The following is a 24,864-nucleotide window of genomic DNA, read 5'->3' as shown; positions in this document are numbered from 1 at the left end:
GTGGGAATTGGTTTTGAAGTAGATCCACCTTCCACCTTTATCATTCAGGAACCGTACCCTCAAGTGCTCTAATTATTAAAGTTTTATTTTGATGATAAATTGTGATCCTGATGGATTTGGATTGAGTTTGGATTAATATTTATGTTTCCAGAAAATGTTTTATGAAAAAGAAAACCAGTCAGGTCCGATCACCCCTGGATTTGTGTGTGTGTGTGTGGGGGGGTGCTTGTTGTTTTTAATTAGAGCAAAGGGCAGAACTCTAGTATCTTGGTATGAAGCTCAGGAAACCCTGAAACTAACCAGCCAAAGCAGGTCTTGAACTTGCTGTCCTCCTGTCTCAGCCTCCTGAGTGGTACAACTATTTTCCCAGCCCAGCTTTGATTATTCTCTTGTTTTGTTTTGAAACAAAGTCTTAATTTGTAGCCCTTGTTGGTCTGGAACCAGGTGAATGGTTGGAACTGTTTACCAGGTCATCCTTGAACTTGGATGAGTCTTCCAATGCTGGGATTACAGTCCTGAGTCATGTCCCTACCCCCACCGCAACCTAGCTCCAATATTCTTAGCAACTTCTTCCAATGCATCTGCAATGTGAGTGTTGAGCCAAAAAGGGCCCCACAGGGCTGTGCCAGAGAATTACCCATGTTTCCCACCCTTAGCACGGAGCCTTCATAGAGAGGGAGATGGTGGGGTTATATTGAATGAATGTATTTTTCTACTTTGTGTTTGCTTTTTTCTGCCAACAATTCTTGGATTTAGAATATAAATTTAGCAGTGCAAGACTTCCTGTTGATTTTTTTTTTTTAACTTTTTATTGATGAGCAGCGTTGGGGGCTACAGCTTAGTTTAGCTTGCGGGTTGTGAGGGCTGTGGGTGTCTGGACAGCTGCTGAATCAGAGTTGACCTCTAAACTCTGAAAGCCTGAAAGCGTTTGTTTTTGTTTTTTTCCTTTTCGTCTGGCTTTTGTTTTTGAGACAGGTCTTACTCTAGCCTGGGCTCTTCTGGAACTTTGGAAAAGCTCAGCCTTCCAAGTACTGAGATTGCAGGAGTGAGCCACCACGTCTGGCCCAAGATAGAAATCATAAGAAATTTACGGGCTGTGGGGGGGGGGGAGCTGGCTCATCCTGCACGAGTCCTGTGGGGTTCCAGACACACAGGGTTCTGTCCAGGGAAACCAGTCTGCTTCTACACACTTACTGTGCCTTGCACTGTGTAACCAGAGCAGTGGGGGACAAAGTGTGTGTGTCTGATGCCAGCTTCCAATGTCTTTCTCAGAGGAAACCACCCAGGGGGCACACCTGCCATTCTTTATTCTTTATTTGGTCCACCTTCCTGCTCTTTTTTTTTTTTTTTTTTTTTTTTTTTTCTCTCTTCCCAGAAGGCTTCCTGCTGGACATATGTAGAACCACATGCTAGAATCAGAGATTTATGTATGCTTAGCTTCAAAACCTGTGGAGTATGGTAGTTTCTGGGCTGCAGAATGATTGAGAAGGGGACACAGAGGGATAAAGAAAGGCTGACGGAGAAATGTTACCCTCTCCATCGTCTCAGGTAACACCGATCCCACAAATGAGGGAAGGCGTTTAGATACTCAAGAGACAGGACACAGGTAAATTTCCTTGGAGCATCTCGGAATTAACTGAGCAAGCAGGGCTCTTTGACCCAGGAAATGATCAGCTCCTGCAAAGTGAAGGCTCCTCCTGGATTTGTAAAGGAAGTTCCAAACTCTCTCCTGGAAGGAGGAGAGCATGCTTCCAAAGACTCAGGAAGGATGTGGGACAATGGTCCTGTAAAGTTGCCTATCATTTCCCTCTTACCCACATAACAGAAACATGGAGATGGAGTTTTGCCTGGCATAATTCACATTACCCTCCCCCACCTGCCCTTAAGGGCACTAGGGAAAAGCCTGATGGAAATCTGTGGCTATCCCCCAATAGATCAGAGTCATATTGTCTATGGTTCAACATTTACCTCTGTCCATTGAGGAGTTTTTTAACTCCTGGTCCATGATGTGCCCGAGTGTCAAGTTTATCTGTGATGCTAGATAGGGCAAGCATTTTCCTAGGGTGTAAATGGTTGAACTGAATGGGTGCTTCAGGACAGTCTTCTCCGTGTAAGTCAGGCCGGTTTTTGTGTAGCCCTGGGGCTAAGGATGTGGATTTTACATGTTTAAATAGTTAGGGGAGATCAATAAGAAAATAGTATTTAGCAGCATATGAAATTACATGGGGTGGGCATGGAAGTGCCCACCTTTAATCCCAGCACTCAGGAGTCAGAAAAACGTGGGTCTTTCTGAGTTCAAGGCTAGCCTGGTCTGCATAGTGAGTTCCAGGCTAACCAAGACTACACAGGTGAAACCTTGTTTCAAAATAAAGCAAATAGAGCCCCCTCAAAACAAACAAACAAAAAACCAATGCATTTCTTATTTCAGTGTCCACCAATAAAGTTTTACTGAACAAAGCCATATACTGTTATTTATTTATTTTTCAGACAAGTTCTTACTGTAGTCGAAGCTGCCATCAAACTCATGACAATCCTTCTGCCTCAGCCTCATAAGTACTAGGTTTACATGTGTGCCATCATGCCCAGTACATGCTCATTTATTTGTGGATTGTCTCTAACCACTTTCCTCTCCAATCATGGAATGGAATCAGTTCTACAAAGCCACAGGTAGTAACCATTAGTCTCTTTAATCAAAAGTCTGTCATCCTTTGAGTTCCAGAATAGAATTCTTTGCAGGAGAGCAGGGGGAGAAGGAGGGAGAGGAAGCCCTTCACAGGCAGGCGCCTTGTAAAATAGGCTGAAACAGTTGTCTTCTACTCTGTATGTACTGCTAACATTAAGGGTGATTGGGAGACAGAGAAATGGTGCACGCCTTTAATTTCAACACCTAGGAGGTGGAAATAGGCTGCTCTTTGTGAGTTCGAGGCCAGCCTGGTACAGAGCAAGTTCCAGGACAGCCAGGGTAAAACACTGAGACTTTGCCACGGAAAAGAAAACTAAAAAAAGAAAAATGCTAGTCAAATGTGATTGCACATGCCTGATCTCACAAGACTGAGGGAGGAGAGATGCTATGAATTTGAGGCCAACCTGGGCTACGTAGTGAATACCAGAATAGCCAGAGCTACATAGGAAGACAATGTCTCCCACAACAAATAAGTCAGGTGAGGTAGTGTAAACCTGTGACCTCAGAACTTGGGAGGAAGAAATAGAAGGATCAGAAATTCCATACACAGTGAGTTCAAAGCCAGCCTGAGCAGTCGCGGATCCTATTTCAAAACAAAATAACAACAAAAAGAATGAATAAAATAGGAAAACAATAGTCTTAGTCATGATTTCATGAAGCATCGTGACCAAAAGCAGCTAGGGAGGAAAGGGTTAACTTCAGCTTACAGTTTGTAGCCCATCATCCAGGGAGGCCAGGACAGGAACTCCAGGCAGGAACCTGGAGGCAGGAACTGATGCAGAGGCCATGGAGGGTGCTGCTTACTGGCTTGCTCCCCTGGCTTACTCTGTCTGCTTTCTTATAGAGCCCAGGACGACAGTCCAGGGATGGCCCCACCCACCGAGAGCTGGACCCTCCCACATCAATCATCAGTCAAATAAACCGTACCCCAGGCTTTCCCAGAGGACAGTCTGCTGGGGGTGGGCATCTTCTTAATGGTTCCCTCTTCCCAAATGACTGGCTCATGCAAGGTTAACATAAAATTGTCCAGCATAGTAACAGATGTTTGGGAGAAAAGTCTCAAACGGAGAGGGAAGAAGGAAAAGAAGATCTGGTGCTAGAAGGGTATTCGTTTGTTTTTCATTGCTCTGGCAAAAATCACTCAACACAGAGAGACTCACTTGGGCTCACAGTGTGTAAGACCCTCAGAATGAGGAGTCTCCCAGTTTCGGTCGGTTCCCCCAAGAACTCAATGGCCAGTCCAGTTGCTGCAACACGCAAGAGGCTTTAATGAACAGGAAACGTTTGAGCAAACGGGCTCCTCCAGCATGCAGGCCAGAGAGAAGCCCCATCCCCCGGGGCACAGGTGTCTTTAAAGGCAAAACCCACAAGCTTAGGGAGGGGGTGGGACCCTCTCTGTCCATTGAGTGCATGACCCTTTGAGGCCGGATAGTCTTGCTATTAGGGTCAACAGACCTTAGGGCCTCAGGGTGTGCTAATTAATTTTGTCTGGGCAATCCGGAGGTACAGCTATCTCTTTGTTTCCTAAGGACCCTATTCACCACCTGCTGACTCACGGAAAGGAGGGGCAGTGTGAATTCTTGGTATCCTGTTATCTCAGGGCCTTGTGAGGGGAAGTTAGCATATGGAACAGATATTGGTCTGGGTTAGCTTTCCAGGTTAGTCTGTCCTTAACTTTACTTTTTTGTCTTTCAAGTGTAAGGGTGTAGTTTGTCATGGCCAGAGAAGCATGGAAGCTGGGGTGTGAGGGAGCAGGAGACACGTGCCGGCCCTTTCCTTGTTTCATCCGCTTCCTGTTTTATTCAGCTGGTGTGGGATGCCCCTCCGTAAGCTGTGAATACGTTTTATTACCATTGATTGATAAAGAAGCTGATTTGGCCAATAGCCAGGCAGAATATAGCTATGTGGGAAATCCAAACACAGATACAGAGAGAAAGAAAGCTGAGTCAAGGAGACGCCGTGTAGCCGCCTGAGGAAGGCGCCAGAGCGTTATAAGTAAGGCACGGCTTCATGGTGATACCTAGGTTAATAGAAACGGTTACTTTAAATGTGAGAGCTAGTTACTGGTGTGCCTGAGCCATTGGCCGTGACTGCAGTACCAGGTGGAATGAATAAAAGCTTCCAGCTACACTCAGCCCACCAGATGGTGCTACCCACATTCTTAATTTAACCTCTCCAGACACACCCAGTTGTATGTCTCCTAGGTAAATCTAAGTCAATCAAGCTAACAATGAAGATTGTCCATCACAGTTGTTATGTTCCTGTGGGCCCTTTTAATAATTACACTGCAGTCCCCTGATACACTTCTAACACATGGATCTTTGTGTTTAAACCATCTCTGTTTCACAGCATATGGCATGCAGATGAGGAATTGGGGACTCGGGGAAGGAGGTAGGCTTGTGATCTGTTAGCTTTTCCTTGGAGGCAAATGCTGTCCACCTCAGATGGAGCACAGACTTACAGACGCAAGAAACAATCCCACCAATTGTAGCTTGGCGAGCTAATGAGTTCACTTATGCATGGGTAAAGTGATGCCTACAGGGGCACAGGAAGCCACACCATCAAAAACCAGCTGTCCTGTCTTACCATGCCCCCAAACAACTGTTTACCACTTACATACACTGAGAGAGGGCTGTTGCCTCATGAGCCCCTCTGTACCATGACTGAAAGGTCATGGGCCTGGTCTTGTGTTGGTCTTCTGCTTGTAATCACTGCTACTAAGAATTCAAGAAGGCAGTGGTCATGCCCTAGCAGAGGGCAACATTACACAACACCTTGGTTCCTTAGTGGGGCTCTAAAATTTTTCCAAGAATTGTAGCCACTTTGGTAACTGTTTGTTCCAAAATTCTTCCCAAACTTTATAAGGAAACAGCACATCAGGGCTGGGAGAGATGGCTCAGCAGTTAAGAGCATGTTTTGTTCCTGCGTAGGGTCAGAGTTCAGGTCCCAGCACCCATGGCAGGTGGCTCACACCCACCCACCTGTTACAGCTCTGGACCCCAGCTTCCAGCATTCACATGTACATACCCTCTCCCCTGCAACATACACAGAATAGTCTCAAAAATAAACCTTCAAAAGAAATCGAGAGAGAGAGCGTGTCAAAGAGTGAACAAAGATGGCCCCTGAAGGAGGGAGGAGGGGAGGGGAGGGGAGGTAGAGATGCGTGCGAGGCAGCAATAGGAGCACGCAACGGAAGAGGCTGTCCTCACTCGCTCTGCTTCTGTGTTCCTGACTGCACTGAAGTGTTTCTGTTCAAACGGCCTGCTTTCTGATGCCGTCATTTTAACTATGTACCAAATGCATAGAGAGACCTTGGACAATTAAGAGGGAGCATTTCTGTTGAACTGGGCTCTGTGTGGATGGAGGTGGTGGCCCGTGTGAGGTTTGTCATTGTACTTCAGGCAGTCCCCGGCTCAGTACTGGGAAGATTCCTGACACGCTATATCACTGCTGCGCCTGCTATGCTGTGCTTTCCCTGGCAGGACCCACTGAGGAATCACATGGAAGCTAAAGGAAATAGGGGGAAGTTTATGTAGCCTTTAGGCAGCCCCAACCTCCATCCTAAATAGAGTATGGAGCTAGGGGTTAGCTCAGTGGTAGAGTGCATGCTTAGCATGTTCAGTGTCAACACACACTCAAGAGCGTACACACATGTACACACACACAGGCATGGGCACAAAATACACACATGTACACACATGTATACATACACACACAGGCATGTGCAGGTGTATACACACAGACATACACACACACACAGGCACACACACACATGCAGGCATGAGCACACAATGCACACATGCACACACACACACAGGCACATGCACGTGCAGGTGTACACACACACACACACACACACACACACACACACACGCATGTTTTATTCACCCTCCAAGTGTTCCACTATTAGGTTCATAGGTCCCTACTTCTGCTGATGGCAAAACTACTTCCCTCTCCAATGCCACACCATTGAGTCACACATGGTTAAAAGTGGTCACCCTGGAATTCCAAGCCAGTTAGTTATTTCAGTTGCCTCCTATTCACACTATTGGTGAGGGGAAAAGATTCTGCTCTGGGGCTTGTGATGGCTGAACAGATGGCACCAAATACTGGACAGGATAAGATCGATTGCAGTTTGTTAGTCTGTGTCTCCCCAGGAAGGAGAGGCCACATCAGGCCACATCCAGTGAACACGCAGAGACAGAGACTATAAGAGGGTGTGGTGTGCTCCTCCCAGGTTACCAGGCAGGGGGCACATGATCAGTTTGTTTGCCTAGCTCCAAGGTCTGGCAGGAAACAGCTGTTGCTCAGGGACAGGGAAAGAGCTCTCCTTGATAAGGAGCGTGGGTGGACACAGGGACCTTATCCTGGGAGAACGGAGAAGCTGTGGTTAGACTGCCAGGCGTCTAGGCAGCTCCGAACACTGGACCTTAGTTTTAGGGCTCACACCACACCCTCCTCCCTTGTTCTTTCTTCTCTGAGGCAGCCTGAGCTCTAACCTTGCTAAAGGGTGGTGCTGGAAGTTAGAGAGGAGGGGTCACTTCACTCTCCTCTTCCGTGAGCTGTCAGGTCCCACCTCTCATGGTTGGTTTCCTGTTCCACCCCCCCCCCCCCCACACACACACATGGACATTCACTGATGGAGCTCAGGCACTCCCAAGTCTCTGACATGCCAGCCTCTGCTAGCCTCCTCAGTTCCATCAGCTGCATTTCCTTCAGCCTGGCAAGTCTCCTTTCCTCCTGCTGCCGGGGAGAGTTGGTCTCCACGGAAGACATCACTTCTGGGGATACTCTCTCCCAAATTACCCTGCCTTAGCACTTTTCTTAGGCACCCTTCATACAATAAAGACGGCTAGCTGACGTCTAGAAACTGTGCTTCCTTGCTAATCTTCTTTCCTTTGGGGCAGGAAACTGCCCTGAATTATTCCACACACCCCTCGTTCTTGCTGACATTATAAATCTTATGCTCTTGTCTTCGGGGTTTGTGGTTCTCGATGTAGAAAGCCAAAATTTTGTTTCAGCAAAACAAATGTGTTTTTCTTTCATACCCCTAGATCTTACTTAACCTAAACTTTGGTTTTTATAGATTCGAACTGTTACTTCAGCTGTTAACTAAAAGAGTTGAGCAGACAGCTGAGGTCTTTGTTCTGGACCTATTGATGTGATTGGTGCCCGGTTTGGTAGCCCAGGGTGGCTGGTTAGTTCAAGTGAGGAGGAGTAAAAATTAAGTAAAACTTAAAACTCAATCCCTCATTCAGAAGAACTGCACTTTAGGTGTCCAACAACCCCGTATACCCAGTGCCTTCTGAACTTTGCACCTTCCGGACACTCCTACCAAAATACTCTCTTGATAGAAAGTATCAATTTCTCCCATTGATAAATCACCTATAGACGTGAGAGAGGGAAGGGAAGCTTGGGTGCTGTGGTTGAGGGAGAAACCTTGTTCCTCTTTCAAAATATTCTCTTGCCACAGAAAGTTTGAAGGGAGTTCTAGGCTTTGAAGGCGTAAGTAACCACACTAAACAGAAAGTCTCACCATATTTTGACAGGACATTTTTGGCAGCAGGAAATGCTCCTGCCCACCAGTCTGTCGCAGAAGGTGTGTGCCATGGTTTGCCACCGCTGAGCAACTGTCTCAGGAGGAGCATCTTTTCTTCACAGTTCAGCCTGCCCCAGCCGCTGGACCCAAGGAGCCTCCAGGTGAGTTCCCGGAGTGTTGTGTGGGTACAGGAGTGTTGACCCTTCGTTTCCCTTTGGTTTCCGTTTTTCAGGGTCTTCACACTTCAGTGGCCCTCCGTCTTCACTGGCCTTCTGTCACTCACACAGGGCGCCATGGGGACTTGGGACCAGGCCTTAGTCCCAGGCAGGGTCTTCTCTGGGAATGTTCAATGGGATGATTGGGAGCAACAGCCTGATGCACACAGCTGTCAGGGAAAACAAACCAAAACACCCCCAAAGGCTTGATCTTTTCTAGTCAATAAATAGTGAAGCAATTGCAATGCATAAATAGGTCAGGTCAGGCCCTGGGCTTTGAATTGCCCTGGTTACAACCTGTGTTGTCAAATGTAACCCTAGCAATTATGATGCGCATTAACCAGCTCTACAGAGGTCAAAGTTCAGGGAAGCCAGAGATGAGACCGCTGAGAGTCAGGGCACCGTCAGGCTCCCAAAGCTTGTTGCCTTTCTGCTGCACAAACACACGCCAGTAAGTGTCCATTGTCGCCCCCGGGTCCTGAGAGGCGGGAGGCTGAGAACAGGCAAGGTACAACGTGCCCGGCTCAGGGTTCTCTGGAGGCTGAAGGTCATCTCAGAGCACGACTGCAGAAGTTTGCAGCCTCCTTCATCCGGCTGTCAGGAGATCCTCATCCAAGGTTGTTCCCTCCCTCGGTCTTCACTACTGGGCTTCCTCACAACATGGAAAATGGCTCCCCAGAGCAAGAGGGGGAACCCGAGGTAGAAGTCTTGGCCTTCCCATGACCGGCTTCAGAGCTGACACCCTGGCTTCTGCCACGGTCCAGTCACGGACAGTAATCCATTAAGTGCAGCCATGTTCAAAGGGTCAAAGAAGTCACCTCCTTCTGCACACCTCAGTTTAGCTTGTTTTATATTATCCCTCTCTCTCTCTCTCTCTCTCTCTGTGTGTGTGTGTGTGTGTGTGTGTGTGTGTGTGCACGCATGCGTAAGGTCATAAGACAACTTGCAAGGGTCAGTTCTTTCCTTCCACCATCCAGATCCGGGGTCAAACTCAGGTCATCAGACCTGGTGATAAGCTCCTTCACCCAATAAGCTCTCTCTCTCTCTCTCTGGATAGAGAGTGTCACGTAGTCCAAGTTGATCTATTAAGTAGCCAAACATGACCTTGAACACCTATCTCTCCTGTCTGCACTCCCGAATGTTATGATTACAGGCGTATCTCCAGCCCTAAGCACTAAACCCTATAGCCTAATGGAAAGAGTTCGTGGACATAGCTTTGAAATCACTGTGCAATGCTCCTACTTAAACATTACAAATGACTCATCATTTACCTCAGGCAGGGCCCCTGCTTCCATGTGAAATGTCAGTGACTTTTGGTCCAATCCTCACCCTCTTTTAGACCCACAGGACGGAGCCGGCCGTGGCACTGGGCCTGCTGATGACTTTGGATGTTGGCTTGGATTAGGCGCGCGTGGGTATCAGGCTCACTGCTACAAACACCAGTGTGTCGAGGAAAGCCTAGGAACCAGGTCTAGAAGTATAGAATGGGGGGGAGGGACCCCACTGCGTCCAGGGTTTACATGGTGTCCTAAGAAATAGAACGTCCTTGGTTCTGTAACGCAGAGAAGACGGGGTCATCTACACCACTTGTAGCAATGGCCTGAGGTGACACCTACAGTTGGAGCAGTGGTGAGGAAGGGACTTTGGACGGTCTCTAACATGTACCGCATTTACCTGAGTTTACCCTCTTGGTATCGCATTATTCTAGAGCTTCCTTTGTTTTGTTCCACTTGAGACAGGGTCTCGCTGTCCAGCTCAGTGGCCCTCAGCCTTCCTCACGAGGCGCCTCCTGGTTATACCAAGACCATCTCAGTAGTAAGGCTGCTGCTCCTCCGTCTGTGTCACCGGGCATGCTCCAGAGAGAAAGTACAATAAATGAACCATCTGAGGGGGCTCTGGAGGTGGATGCAGAAATCTTGCTCATGCATGCCTTCATCTGAGGGATGCATGAGACCATTGTCCTGTCTGTCGTTTGTTTCATTCAGGCGTTTACAATGTTCCCGTGGAGGGCGCTCCTGGAAGACGGGGGACCTTTTCCAGTTATGAGCAGCATCCCAAACACCTTAGAGTATGATATGCAGGTAGATCTGTCTTCCCACTTGTTGGAGAGAACTGAACACAGGCTCCAAAGCAGGTCTTCACCAGGTTCATGTGTTAGCCAGTGGTGAGTTGTCAGACACATGGCTGTTTAGTTGTGAAGCTAGCTGTAACCCGAGGTTGCCAGGTGAGTCATGTTTTCTTATTGTGGAAAAAGCATGCTCTCAGCAGCTGCTGGCCTTTGCTGTAGACTCAGCTGCAGTCCCCAGGACAGCAGTGACCTAGAGGAGTCACCATCTGAGCCTCTTAGAGAAACTGACAACTGACAATACTCAGAGGCGTAGGACACCTGGCCTGGCGTGGGAATCGCTTAAGCAGAACTGAGGAGAGAATTTTCTTTAATTGTTCTATTTATTATGATGCTTCTGTAAATTATTTAAATTGTTTTGAAAAAATTATGTTTTCTCGTGGTTAAGGAAACATCAATATATTTAACTTTCTGTGTGTGTGTGTATGTGTGTGTGTGTGTGTGTTAAAGCCAAGACAAAAATTTAACTATAACTTGCCTTCAAAATATGAAGTGGAGAGTTGGGGTGAGGCAAGACTGGCTATATACTGATGGATGGAATTAGTTTGCATTTGTGTATGTTTAAAATCCTCCATGAGTAAAAAGATATTTTAACAGTAAAGCAAGAGGGTTTAAAACAAAACAAAAACAGAGAATAGCAATTCACATTTAGGATCTTTCTTCTGGTTTTTCCCCGGGGCTCGGCTGTGTACAAATCTGTACTTTTAAAGGAAACTGATTCCACCACATGTTTGTCATAGCAGCTGTAAGGTTGGGAGTTTTGCTACTTTTACACAGAGGCCAAACGCATTCAAGAAGGACTTTAAGCTAGAAATAGTATTCTGATTTTGGGGGGAATTTTTTCTTTGTTAGTTGAGAGAGTGAGGGTTATAAGCATAGTTGCATTTAATATTTTTCTTCAAAACCACGTATAAAGGATACATGGGCCCCTTCAAAGTGGGAAAGTATTTCTGTTTGTTTCTAGATGTGTCTTTGCGGGCTGAGTGACCGTGACCGCCAAGTGGCCCATGGGGAGCTGGTGGGTGTGCAGGCACTAATGGAGGACGTACTTCTGAGTGGCTGTCACGTGATCTCGGAGGGTTCTCCTGAACAGCAAGCCACACAGGACAACACACAGGTATGCTTAGCAAATGGGCTGCAGGACTGGCCAGTGCTACCTTATCCGAAAGACTTTCCTCTTTTGGAAGGCAGACTAGAGGGCTATCGTGCCCACAGCTAGCTGCTCCCAGTGGATGCCAGGACTATGCAGCCGCCACAAGGTAGTAGGGGAGGGCGGAGAGATGGCTCAGTTGTTAGGAGCCCTTGCTCGTCTTGCAGAGGCCCAGAGCTCTGTTCCCAGCACCCACCCGTAGGAGGTGACTCTCAACCACCTGTAACTCCTGCTCCAGGGCCCAGCTCCTTCTTCTGGCCTCCTCAGGCACCTGCAGATAGAGACGCACGTACACATGTATAATTAAAACAGTTCTTTGTTTGCTTTTGAGACAGGCTCTCGTGTCCGTGGTTCTCAACCTGTGGGCTGTGACCCCTTTGGGAGGGTTGAATGACCCTTTCACAGGGGTCACCTAAGACCATCCAGAAGTCACAAATATTTACACTATGATTCATAACAGTAGCAAAATTATGGTTATGAAGTAGCAATTAAAACCTTATGGTTGGAGTCACCACAGCATGAGGAACTGTATTAAAGGGTCACAGCATTAGGAAGGCTGAGAACCTCTGCTCTGTGCAGCCTTGGCTTACCTGGAACTTGCTATATAGACCAGGCTGGCCTTGAACCCACACAGGTGAACCCCCCCCCCCCCCCCCCCCCGCCTCCTGAATGCTGGGGTTAAAGGTCTGTGCCATCACTCTTGGCCAATTAACAATGTTTCTTTTAACTTTAAAATGCTTTTGAGGTGGGGTCCTGCTACATAGCCCAGCCCGCCTGCCCTGCCTTCCATTTGTGTTGTGTTTAAAATAGAGCAAAGGCTGGAGGGAGTCCACAGATGCTCCCAAGGCAGATGCTCAGCTTGAGCTTCCCTTGCGGGGTATTTATTTTAGCACTGGAGTCATGCCAGAAGACCCAGGTGAGAACCTCAGCTAGCCTAGGGGTGCTAGACTGGCAGTGTCTCCTCGACGTAATCTTCTCAAGTTTGGGGTACAGGGATCATTCCCCACAGGGTAAAAGAACTCCAAACATCCCTTCGTGGACTGGAAACCTGGAAGCGCCTCCTCATCAGACCTCAGTTTTCTAGAAGCCTACTGCTTACCACTTGCCACTCAAGCACACTAATGGCCGGCGTGGCTGTTGTCTTTCTTTTCCTTGGCTCTCGGGGGTCCCTACTACAGCGCAGACATGAGCTCCCGAGGTTTGACGGTAGGCAGACTTCCTGCTGAAAGTTTCCTTTCCCCTCTCATGAACCCTTCTGGCGTCCAGGCATGTGCCCTCCTACCCTCCACATAGATACTCATATGTAAAAAGGAGACGGCCTGACAACATGAGCATCATGCTAGCCTTCCTGAGCCTGCCTGACTTTAAAATCTTTCCCAGTTCCATCCACTTTCTGCACACTGAATAATTCTACTTATTCTGTACTTGTACCACATTCCCTTACCCATTCATGCACCGATGAGCATTGAGTAGAATTGAATTTCCTTGTTATGCCAGCAGAGCAGCAACAAACATAGGCGAGCGTGGATCTCACCTCTGCAGTGGGATGTACAGTCCTTTGAGGAAATGCCAGCTGGATCCCGTGGAAATTCTGCTTTGGGGGTTTGGAGCTTAGTGGGGTTTGCATGCCCACTAATAGTGGGTGACTGTCCTCTTTCCCAGCGACCTCTCTAACACTGTGGTCATCTCTCTTACTTTTATTGTTTTCCTAGTTCCAACTCAGTCGTGGATTTTTCAGTTTTAGTGGCGAATAAGTGCATAAAATACTCATTAGGGAAATTTAAAAGCCAGTGTGGAACTTCACAGCTTTTGGAATGGCTACTCAGACTGGATAGAAGTTCACTGAGACATACAGACTTTGTTCTGGCTATATTATGGGCAGACAGACAGACAGAAAGAGAGAGAGAGAGAATTTAATATCCAAGGTTTATGTTTTGGGCTTTGGTTTTTCAAGACAGGGTCTCTGTGTGTTTCCCTGGCTGTCCTGGAACTCCCTCTGTAGACCAGGCTGGCCTGGAACTCAGACCCACCTGCCTCTACTGCCTGAGTGCTGGGATTAAAGGCATGCGCCACTGCCACCCAGTTAATTTCCGAGTTTAAAAAAAAAAAAAAAAAGGTTGATTTAAAAATATAATGTTTAGAGGTAGCTACCCTTAATGCAGACACATTAAGAAGTAAGTCTGACTTAATGACTTTATTTTGATTGGTTTTACTTTGTGATGTGAGTACGGTTGAGCTCAAGCCTAGGGCTTCAAGCAGACACAACTTCACCACTGAGCAGCACCCCTGACCTGGGATCTAGTTTCAATTCCAAGTATCTAGCTATTTATAGGAGCAGGAAACACTAGAATCTTTACCACCCTGAGCTAAGCCCCTGAGTGCCTAGGGCAGCTGTGGCACATGTATCCGGATCTCTCAGGGTCACGGTCTCCTAAACCCTCAGCGACAGATTGACTCAGAGTCTCCACAGTTGTGGCCCACGTTTCCTCTACGGCGGTGATTTTTTTAGCGGTGGGGACCAATCATGTGGCATGTGGGCTGCCCCCCTCTACGGCATTCTTCTTGGTCTTGATGGGTCAGATTTCATTTGATGAAAGGGCTCTGAAGATTAAAAAAAGAAAAGACATCTGGAAAGACATCTGGAGGCGCATGTACTGTTTGCCAGCTGCACAGCTGAGGGGTTTCTCGCCATCTGCGGACACCTCACTCCCCAAGGCCTGGATGTCAGTTCTTCCCGACTGTCTCTGACAGGCTCTCTCTCAGGCAGACACACCTTAGCTGTGAGAGTCACACCGATGTAGGCTCCAATTACACCAGGTCACTCTTCCAGTTTCTGGTTCTGCAGTTCTAGGCCACAGGAGTTGCCATCTGACTTGCAAAACAAAACTTCCCTGTTGTGCCAGGAAGCAGCTGAACTCAGCACACACACACACACACACACACACACACACACACACACACACACACACCCCGTCTTTGGGCTTCCTAGCACTCACTGGCTGGCCTGAAGCTGCATTTCTTCCACATCCAGCAGGGAAATACTCATCTAAGGAAACATCCGTGAAGGAATGAACAACCCCCAATTTCGAAGGGCAGCTGAAGGCTGAGGCAGGAGCCTCGTCACACACTTGTGACCAGTCTGCCTTGCAAAGGGTGCCAGGTGATCCAGGGTCACCAAGACCCTGTCTTGACGGATTACTTGAAGTAAATTTGAGTGTGGAACAGTAAATTCAAACAGAACGTTCTCCATTTTGCGTTTAAAGAATAGAAGGTATCAAATTCCCCCGAGCTGCACTTACAGGTAGTTGTCAGCTGGTGGGGTGAACCCAAGTTCTGCTTTCTGATTCATAAAATGGGTAAAATCCCCACAGGAAAGTTACATTACAGCTTGAGTGTTTGCCTGTATGTATGTATGTAACAGAGATGGGAAGGCTTCAGACCCCCTGGAACCGGAGGTAGGGATGGTTACACACTTTCTCTCCTTGCCTCTCTTTTTTCTCTTTTGGAAGATTCTGGTGTTTGAAGGTTGGGGCTCAAAGCCAAGCGTGGAGTCCCATACTTGGGAGATGGAAGCAGGATGTTCAAGAGTTCAAGGCTGTCCTCGGCAACACGACTGAGTCTGAGGCCTGCTACATGAGACCGTATCTTGGACAGCTAAAAATAGAATATAGAATCCCACGGTTCAAAATGCAAACAGGAAGCAGACAGAGCTGTTTCTATCCTGTCTGCTTGGAGATTCAGTTATCCGTAGGCACAATTTTCTGTCCCACCATCTGGCTCCCAAATAACCACACAGAGACTTATTGATTATAAATGCCCAGCTGATAGTTTAGGCTTGTTTCTAACTAGCTCTTACAACTTAACACATATTTGTTACACATACATACATACATACATACATACATACATACACACACACACACACACACACACACACATATACATACATACATACATACATATTTGGTTTTTTTGAGACAGGGTTTCTCTGTGTAACAGTCCTGGCTGTGAGGGTTCAGGCATTATGCTGGCCTGCCTTTGTCACTTGGCAGAATGCACTCAGGCAGTACCCTGGTCAGCCCAGGGGTCCATGATTGCATAGTTAGCACGCAGGTGCAAAGGACCCTTTAAAAGACAGACCCCGCCCATTTACGCTCTCTGTCCCCCCCTGCTCCCCTGGAGCCGACAGGGCTTTTCCTGTCTCCCTCTTCTCTTCTGTCCTCTCTCTGTCCCTCCCCCCCCCCCACTTTCCATTTCTAATAGAACTTCTCACTTAAGCTGTCTGCCTGGCGTGTTTGTCCCCTGCATTGGTCAACCTCACCCACCATGGAATCCACCAAGGTTTGCCACACGCTTTATCCTAACACTGGCTGTCCTGGAACTTGCTCTGTAGACCAGGCTGGCCTTGAACTCGGAGACCTGCCTGTCTCTGCCTCCCGAGTGCTGGGATTAAAGGCGTGTGCCACCACAGCCTGGCTACCCATATTTTTATTAATCTGTGTTCTACCATGTGGCTTTTACCTCTGTCCCATCTTATGTGTGTGACTCTTGAGTCTGGCTGGCTTCCTCCTCATGACCCCGCCCTTCTCGTGACTCTGCCCTTCTCCCCAGCTTTCTCTCTGCCCTGGAAAATCCCGCCTAGCTTTTGGCAGTTCATCTTTTCATTAAACCAACCTAGTGATACATCTTTACATGCACAAAAGGTTATTCCACAACAGTCTGCACGCTACAGACCTACAAGCCATTTCTCCTGGATGTTACTTTGCATGGGTGCATATAAAAACGTATCCCGTCTTAAACCACGGTTGATAGAGGATTTCTGTCTCTGTCACGTTTTCAGCCAGGTTGGTCTGCACGTCTGGGACTCTGCCCAGGTCAGTTGGAAAGTCACCCAGAGGCCTCGCCGTTGGAGGGCCCTTGTGAGGTAGCAATGCCCCTCGCTCTGCTGAAGTCCTTCCTCGTCCTGTGGAAGCAGCTGGAGGTGTTGAAGGAACACTGGGGCCGACTCAAGCTTCAAGGCCAGGAGATCAATTCTGCCCCCCTCCACAAACAGTTCTCAGAGCTCTATGAGTGAGTACTGCTGAGACAAAAACAGCCAACAAAAAACTTGTCTTTTTTTTTTTTTTTTTTTTTTTTCCTTTTTAACTGTTCTGTTACCTTTAAAGCTATGGCTACCCTATCACGCTAAGCCAAAAGAGCCGAAGTTCCGCTAAAGAACCCAGGACTCAAAGGTTGAGATAGAATCCTGCTCCCCAGAAAGGCTGAATAGCAAGCAGCTCACCTAGGAACCCTCCCACCTCCTTATAAACCTTCTCCACCTGGCTCCTCCCTACAACTTCCTGTCAGCTAGTTGCTGCCGCCTCCTGACCACAGCTGACTTTTATTAAATCAAACGCATCTTTGCATTATTAAACAAATGTCCCGGAGCATAAACAAAAGTAACACACCTTAAATTAACATTGTGCAACGTGTGTCAGTGGTTAGAGCCTGGGTCCGAGGGTTTCACCTTCTTCACTGAGAGTCAGGAGAGATTCTCAGGGCGCCCAGCTCCACTGGGTCAGCTAGGAACAGTCTCTGCGGCAGAGGTGTAAGGAAAATGTATCCCGCATGAGCTGTGGGGAAGAACTAGACTCTACTGAACTGGCCTGAACCATCACTGACTCCCTAGACCCTGCTGTCACTTGGAACTTAAGTGAAGCAGGCGACCCCACAATGCTGACAGTGAGCTTTTTAGCTCATAGGGTAGACCATTGCAGCTGCTTGGGACACCATAGCCTCCCACCCCCAACCCCCCAGGCTAAGCCTGGATGCTTGAGGTATTACAGCCAGAGGGTGGCGTGGCACACGTGGCCTAGGGCCTTAGGTCCACAAGGTTACCCAGACTTTGGCTACACACCTCATCTGGGATGGCTTAGCTGGCAGGAAAGGCGTACTGTCCCTGCCATGTGTCTGCTTCTCAGTAAGTCCAGGCCGACTCCCCAGACCTCACAGACCTTCTCTTTGGCACATCCAGAATCGTCCATCCCGGAAGTTACTGAGTCAGGTTCACTAGAAATGAGATGTCATAAAGACAGAAGTTGTGTGTACTCGGCAGAAAAAGGCCTGGGTATCAAACATTGACTAAAGGAGTGGCCGACTCCGTTGCTGATGTGTCCCTGCAGGGGTTGGGTCACAGGAAACTGAAAGGGAAGGGCAGAGAGGAAACAGGTTTATTTGGTGGTTTCTGTCTCTTTTATTTCTTAGAGCTGACATTTTCTACCCCAGCATGAAGGCGCTAGCCAGGCGGGTGGGCAAAGAAGATGAATTTGAAGGACTTATCATAAGAAGCCAATGTATTCTTCCTCCAAAGGGAGCCTCAGAAATTGAAATAAAAGCCCAGCAGGTACACAGAGCACTCTTTAGTTTGCCTTTGAAAAGCTGCCTTGCTGCCCTGGTGGGTAAAACAATAAACACAAATGGTGTTTTCTCCAAGCTGGCATGGGGGAGGGGCGCTCTTAAGGGTGTATGGGGGGGGGGAGTAAGCAAAGAAGTAACCCCCAATGTCTCCAGCCTGTAAATCTAAGTCCCATTATTTTCATTGCCCTCAAACTCATATGCCCTCATAAGAAGTATAACTAACACTATCCTAAACATAAAATCCAGCTGGTACACAATGAAATAGTGAACAGAGCATTTCAAAGTGGTTTGTCTCAGGAAGAAAGTACAGTTTTTCAGTGGCTCGGGTAGTGTACTCGCGAATCTTCACCAGCCATTGCCCAGCTTGAACAGGGGACGCAGGGTCATGGCTGTCCGAGCAGCGAAGCCATCAAGCAATGGGAATGTCGGTGTGAACCCCGTGCGTGCCTCTGAGCCAAGCACACTGCCTGTGCTCCAGAACCCTGGCTCTTCCGGAGTCCCTGAGTTCCTCCCACAGGGGAGCATAGGCTCCACAAGCATCGTGCTGGAGTGGAGCTCATAGCTATTGGAGCGAGCCATCTTCGTGTATCAGCTTTACGTCTTCTCATAAAGTCCTCCTCGGCATGTAAATTGGCTCATGAGATTCCTGGTGTCATTTAGAGATCGTCAAAAGGCATGAGGTCACTTCAGAGTTTTGTAGGATATGGAGAGGTTATAGTTAAGCGATCAGGGTGAGGGCCATTAAAAAAAAAATGTGGTAGAAAAGAGATATGTATTGATCCCCCAGAAGAACTTGAGATCCCAAAAGGCATTCTTCCCAGAGACCGGAGCTGAGGGAGAGAACAAACCAGAAGCCTGCCTGTTGGTATTGAACTTGGGAGCCCAGTAGATAACTAAATTGCATAGTGATGCTTTTCATCTCAATGTATGCTTATTCCAGCTCCAGAAACTTCTGGAAAGTTTAGAGATTCATATGATCCAAGAGGTGATGAGGAAAGTTAGTAGAGAGATGACCCTTCTTCTATCAGAAAAATCCAAGGAGGAGCCCACCCTCCCAACAGGTAATGAGTGTGCTTGTTTTACTACTTGGAAAAGTTAACATTTTCTTCTGATTACAAAGTATCAGAGATGGTGCAGATAGACATCAAACCATGCTGCCACCAAAAGCCTGAAGAGTTCCCTTATCTTTTAGGGACCTCTGCTCAAGTAAAGACAGATCCTCTCGTTCTCTAGAAATGTCTGAAGCAGAGCTGGAGTTTATTAAGAGAGTTGTGTCATAGTTTGATCGAGGCATAACAGAAAGAGCCCCCAAGGAAGAAGGCTAACTCAAGCTGAGAGCCTGGGTGTGGATCTGACGGGAAAAGTTGCAGTTCAGTGTCTTACAGTCACCATGGACAGGGCTCTGTGAACAAAAGTTTCTATCCCCCCTGGTCCCTCAGCCTTTTAGTCCCAAATAAAAACACAGAGGCTTATATTAATTATAAGCTGTTTGTCCGATGGCTCAGGCTTCTTCTTTTCTAGCCCTCTCTTGATTACTAACACATAACTATTAATCTGTGTATCTCCACATGACATTATCTTACTGGAGAATGCTCAGTCATCCTACGTTCCTGGTAGCTACATGCGTCTCTCTGGCAGCTCACTCTCTGAGTCCTCTCCCAGAATTCTCCACATGTGATCACAGGGTGGCTCCTGTGGCTTGAATAGGGTCCACCGCTAATAGAGGAAGACCCTAGGGTCAAGGGCTGCAGGGGGAAGGTAAGATGTCTTTTTACTACGAACAAGGGGTTAGGCTTGTTTTATGGAACTCCGAGAAAATGCCTGGGAAAGGAGTAAGACTACACTGGAGGCCACGCAGGCTCAGATACTTAGCACCTGCATCTTAACAGTCCTCTCTGTATAAAAGGAGCATTGTCTCTATGGGGTAAGCTTCTTACTGAGTGTGTGTGTGTGTGTGTGTGTGTGTGTGTGTGTGTGTGAGAGAGAGAGAGAGAGAGAGAGAGAGAGAGAGAGAGAGAGAGAGACCGACTGCAGGTGTCCACAGAGAGCTGGAGTTAGAGGCAATTGTGAGCTGAACTTGAGTAAGTGAGTTTTAACTGTTGAGACATCCCTTCCCAGCTCCTGGAATCCTCATTTCTCAGCTGGAGAGGGAGCATGGCCTCAACCAGACTCTAGAGTGAGGGGCGTGCTTCCCTCGGTGTGTGTTTCTATCCTGGCCCACACATATCTATGTACCGTGTTCACAATAACACTGGCTTGCATTGGTAATCCCCTTATTGGGGAAGTTGAGGGTTGTCAGGAGTTTAGGCCAGTCTGAGCTTTATAATGAATTCCAGGCTAGCCTGGGCTACACTGTGAGCCCCTTCTGAGAACACACACACTGAAATAAAATAAAAGTTTCACAGGTTGAGGATGAGATTCTGTGGTAGAGTAAATACAGAGTCCTGGTTTGGGTCCCAGCACTATAAAAACGAGCAAATCGTAGATAAAATGTCCTCCTACACCCTTGACCAAGGAGAAGTGCCATTAACCCTTGGTGTATTTCTTTCCACTTAAAAGGCTTTGTGTGTGTTTGCTTTTTTTTTTTTTTTCTTCTTTTGAGGCAAGGTCTCACTATGTAGCCCAGGCTGGCCTCAAGCCATTGTCCCCCTGCCTTAGCCTGCAGTGTGCTGGGAGATGCTTGACTCAGGATGTGGTACCTGTGGTAACTGGGACTGGTAACGGCTGGGTGCCCTGCATACTTGCCCTGAACCCTGTGGCTGGAGCCATGGGTGCAGTTGGGGTTTCCTTAGCCCCACATACAAGGGACTGACTGTAAGATTACAGCAGGAAAACATTCGGCAGGATAGGGAACTTTGGAAGAAAGAAAAAGCTTCTTATTAAGTATTTGCAAAGAGGTTTTTCTTTTGCTCTTTTGATGGAGACCATCAGATATGTATTCTTAATTCCTAACAATCCCACAGACAAATCCAGACCCTTTGACCTAGGGAGGAACTAACTGGCAAAGCAAACTAGGTTTTCCTTCGAGAGGCCGTGTCCACCATAGTGTTGAAGGCAACCTCACCTAAGACATCACCTTCCTTTCTTCCCTCGATGCCAGGGTTCCTGAGCCTCACAAACGGCTTTGGGAACGGCTGTGCAATGTGCCAGCTGACCCCTCCCCCGGGGCTGCTCCACTTGTCACCAGAGAGTGGAGTGTGTCACTGAGCTCCAGTTACCAGACACAAAGATCACTTGTTTGTGCCGTGTACTGCATCCAGGTGGCTCCCTTCCGAATCCTAGCAGGAAAGCCACGAGCCCTGAGCAGGTGCAGCCACCTTCCAGGTTCAGACGGTTGTTGTGATGACGCCCTGGGGTGGGGGCGGAGCGGGGTGGGGGCGGGGCACAGGAGAGCATTGTGCCTGTGCTGAGCTGGGCAAGGAGGCGGGCAGCCAACTAGCCGGGCAGGCCTGTGTAAATGCCAACAGGAAAGAAGCAGAGGAGCAGAGTGGATTTATTCTGAACCGTGGTCAAACTGGCACTGGCACATCACCCTGCCTAGGTGTACTGACCAGTTCTAGTGAGACCCCTGTTTAGATTCATGCCTTACAACAGTTTAAAGCTCAGTCCAGAGTGTTTGCCTAGCGTGTGCCAGACCTCAGATTCAGTCCTTATCACACCATAAAGTAACAGCCAGGACTGACGGGTGTGGCGATCACTACTGTTTTGTTTGTTTTGGTTTTGGCCTTCAGTCCGTGGGGGAGGGGGTGTCTGTCTCAGCTGGAGGTCTGGGTCAGCTGAGTTCCCTAATGCAAGCAAGTAGGTCTCCACTGTGTGCTGTGGGTACTGTGAGGAAGTGTTTCTCCAGTTTAGTCTGTGGTTGGGTGCCACTCTCTTTCCAAGGCATTGGAAGCTTGGAATCTCCACCCACCTGCAGTTAGTTCATCGCAGTGGAAAAAGCTTCTGCCCCAGAGAAACAGCAGTTAGTGATGCCACAGTTGGCCTGGAGCTGGCAGCTTTTCAGGGAAGTTAGGGTTAGAGTATGTGTAGAAGCAGAGTGATCTTGCAGGGTTAGCAGAGGCTCCAAGGCTTTCCATCCTGGTCTTTGCTTTGGCCAGACCAGGGTTTGCTTTGCACCTGCCATAGCGGAACTGGGGACACCAGAGACGCTTTAGGAGTGACTTGAGTTCAGATGCTCAGCACCCATGCAAAAAAAACAGCCATGACTGTAAACCCGCACTAGGAAGGAACTCACTGTCCAGGCAGCCTAGTGGGAGACCCTGTCTCAAAAATATAAGGTGTCAACGCCCCCCCCTCACACACACACACACACACATGCACACAACAAACCCTGGGAGGTTTTTCTCTGCCTCCCCCCCCCCCATCCCCTTCTGCTTTGTCTTTGGAACTTAATCTTTTTACTCACAGCCTCCAGTTTGTCAGGGAGGCTGTGGGGACATGGCCTCCACACCTGCTGCTGGTACTAGCTCTTGATAGCTGAACTCGTTTTCTCCCCCACTCCCTGCCCCCAATCCTGGAGCCAACAGTGAGTCCAGACACCCTGATTCAGCCTTCCCGGAGACCACTGAGACCACACTGCTTCGGGCTAAGTGCTTCTGAGAGAAGGAGAAAGGGGAAGTGACCTGGGCAACTGGAAATCAAACTCTCAGTCAGGGGCAAGGGACAGAGGAAAAGATCATCACTCACTGGACGGCAGGGTGCTTCCTCCCTCCCACTTCCCAGCCTCTGCCAAATCTGTGGCTGCATTGCTGGGGAAGATAGCCCAGTGGTTAGAGAGCTGGCCGCACAGACCGGAATTCCCAGACTCATGTAAAGCTGGGTGCTGCTGCACAGTCATCCAGAAAGGCCAAAGCTAGCCTGGGATACACAGAGATCCTGGTACAAACAAAATGCAAGGCAAGGAAAGACCAACACCTGAAGTTATCCTCTGACCTCTGTTCTCGCCCGAATTTATACTCACCACACCACACCACACCACACCACACACACACACACGTACACACACACACGTGCACACACACACGCGCACACACACACACACACAGAGGGACAGAGGGAGAGAAAGAGAGAGGCAGAACTTATCTGCTCCTGCTGCTTCATGTTGAAGACACCATGGCCACACACATGCACCGAGAACAAGACAGATGTGGAGGTTGGCTCCTCTTTGCCAGAAATTCCTTGGAAGACGTCGTCTCTCGCCCTGGCTCAGGCCTGTAAGTCCAGCTGTGTGTGTCTTAATTTGAACTCATATGCAGGAAGAGGCTGGCAAACCCTGGGGCTCCCAGGGAAAGGCTTCTCCTTAGGGGCAGCCAGGGATAACCCCAGGCTGGTCCCACGCTAGCAGTGTGAGATGGATACAACACCTCAATGGGCCTCTGCCCCACAGCATCCTGGGAAGGGCATTCGAGCTCCTATCTGAAAAGTTTCCCATGGTAATCACCAGCTCTGTCTGTTCCATCAAAGCTTGGGCTTATTAAAGCCCTGCGAATCCTAAGAAGTGAGGAGTGTGATTTATAGCTTTATTATGCAAAGTATCCATCTGTGGGAGAAACGTGACATCCCGTTTTCAAAATCAAGGCCTCCGCTGAGTCAGTAGCACAGTCTGTAAATCCTAGAGGCACAGCCATTCCTGGGCACATGGCAGCGGGCATTTGCTCTTTCTCTCTGCTCACCCCATGTGAGCCACAGAAGGAAGGGTGCAACAGAGGAGGGCGTAGTGGCTTGGCTTCCCCAACACATTCATGCCTTCTAAGATCCCTTAGGCCCCGGGGCAGAGCGACATCATCTGGCTTATGCTTTATTTTAAATGTGTGTGTGTGTGTGTGTGTGTGTGTGTGTGTGTGTGTGTATGACCATCTACCCTTGAGTACACATGCGTGTGGGAGCAACCTCAAGTGGCATGCCTCGAAAACCATCCACCTGTTTGTTGAAACAGAATCTGTCACCAGCCTGCCACTCACCAAATGGCTAAGCTGGATGGCCAGTGCGCCCCGGGGTCTGCATGCCTCCATCTTCCCAGCAATGGGCTTACAAATCGTGTTGCCACACCCAACCGGCTTCCGTAGGTGTGTTCCTAGGACAGAATTTGGGTCCCTTCCTTATCCTTTCGCCAGCCCCCGTCACGTACGTAAGTGATGGGAAGCTGGGTATCTTCCGAGGCAGCGATGATGGGTTAGATACACCGTGGAGCATGAGAAGGCAGAGGTCCTTCGTGACCCCAGGCTTCTGAACAGTAGGGAAGGTGGAAGTTCTATCTTTGGGGCAAATTGCAAATGGAGTCATTTAGGGAGGGGACACGGGTAACTTGATTATGCGTCAGTTAAGTCACCTTTGGAATAAAAGAGAAGTTAATCCAAACTTGAGATTATTATAGAGAATTGTTATTATTATAGTTACTCATCAGCTGTGAGATGATTAGAAGCAGGTGAATGTCTGAGTACACAGAAATGAGTAAGGCTGAGTGGGGGGGGGGCACAGGGAGATGGGGAGAGGGGCGGGACACAGTGAGCTAAGAAGAAAGCGAGGTTGAGGTGTTCGGTTGCCTCGAGAGGGGAAGCCTCCCCAGCAGCGGAAGTTATGAACTGGGCAAAACGCGAGGGCAGGCAAGTCAAGCCACTGGCTTTAGAGGAAGTTGAGGGCATTTACAATAAAATCGGTTTGCGCACACTTGCGGGCAAGTGGGTTTGAGGAACAGCATTGCTTTCTGGGAATTCTGCCGTGGACGGTGCAAAGAAAAGAGGAGGTAGCCGGGGGAGG

The 24,864-nt window shown here is 48.4% G+C and overlaps 1 protein-coding gene across 1 annotated transcript in view; it reads left to right on the top strand.

The window, feature by feature from the left end:
- The window catches only part of LOC127215027 (uncharacterized), a 125,539-nt gene that overhangs the window by 75,336 nt on the left and 25,339 nt on the right, over positions 1–24,864 (top strand). Inside the window, exons 30-35 of the mRNA XM_051175325.1 lie at positions 8,233–8,383; positions 10,423–10,518; positions 11,527–11,679; positions 16,553–16,782; positions 17,956–18,094; positions 19,049–19,169. Coding sequence (XP_051031282.1) covers positions 8,233–8,383; positions 10,423–10,518; positions 11,527–11,679; positions 16,553–16,782; positions 17,956–18,094; positions 19,049–19,169 — 890 coding nt within the window. The remainder of the gene's footprint in view (positions 1–8,232; positions 8,384–10,422; positions 10,519–11,526; positions 11,680–16,552; positions 16,783–17,955; positions 18,095–19,048; positions 19,170–24,864) is intronic.

This window comes from Phodopus roborovskii, unplaced genomic scaffold (genome assembly GCF_943737965.1).
Source record: "Phodopus roborovskii unplaced genomic scaffold, PHOROB, whole genome shotgun sequence".
Lineage (NCBI taxonomy): Eukaryota > Metazoa > Chordata > Mammalia > Rodentia > Cricetidae > Phodopus > Phodopus roborovskii.
This window is presented reverse-complemented; position numbering and strand designations above follow the sequence as displayed.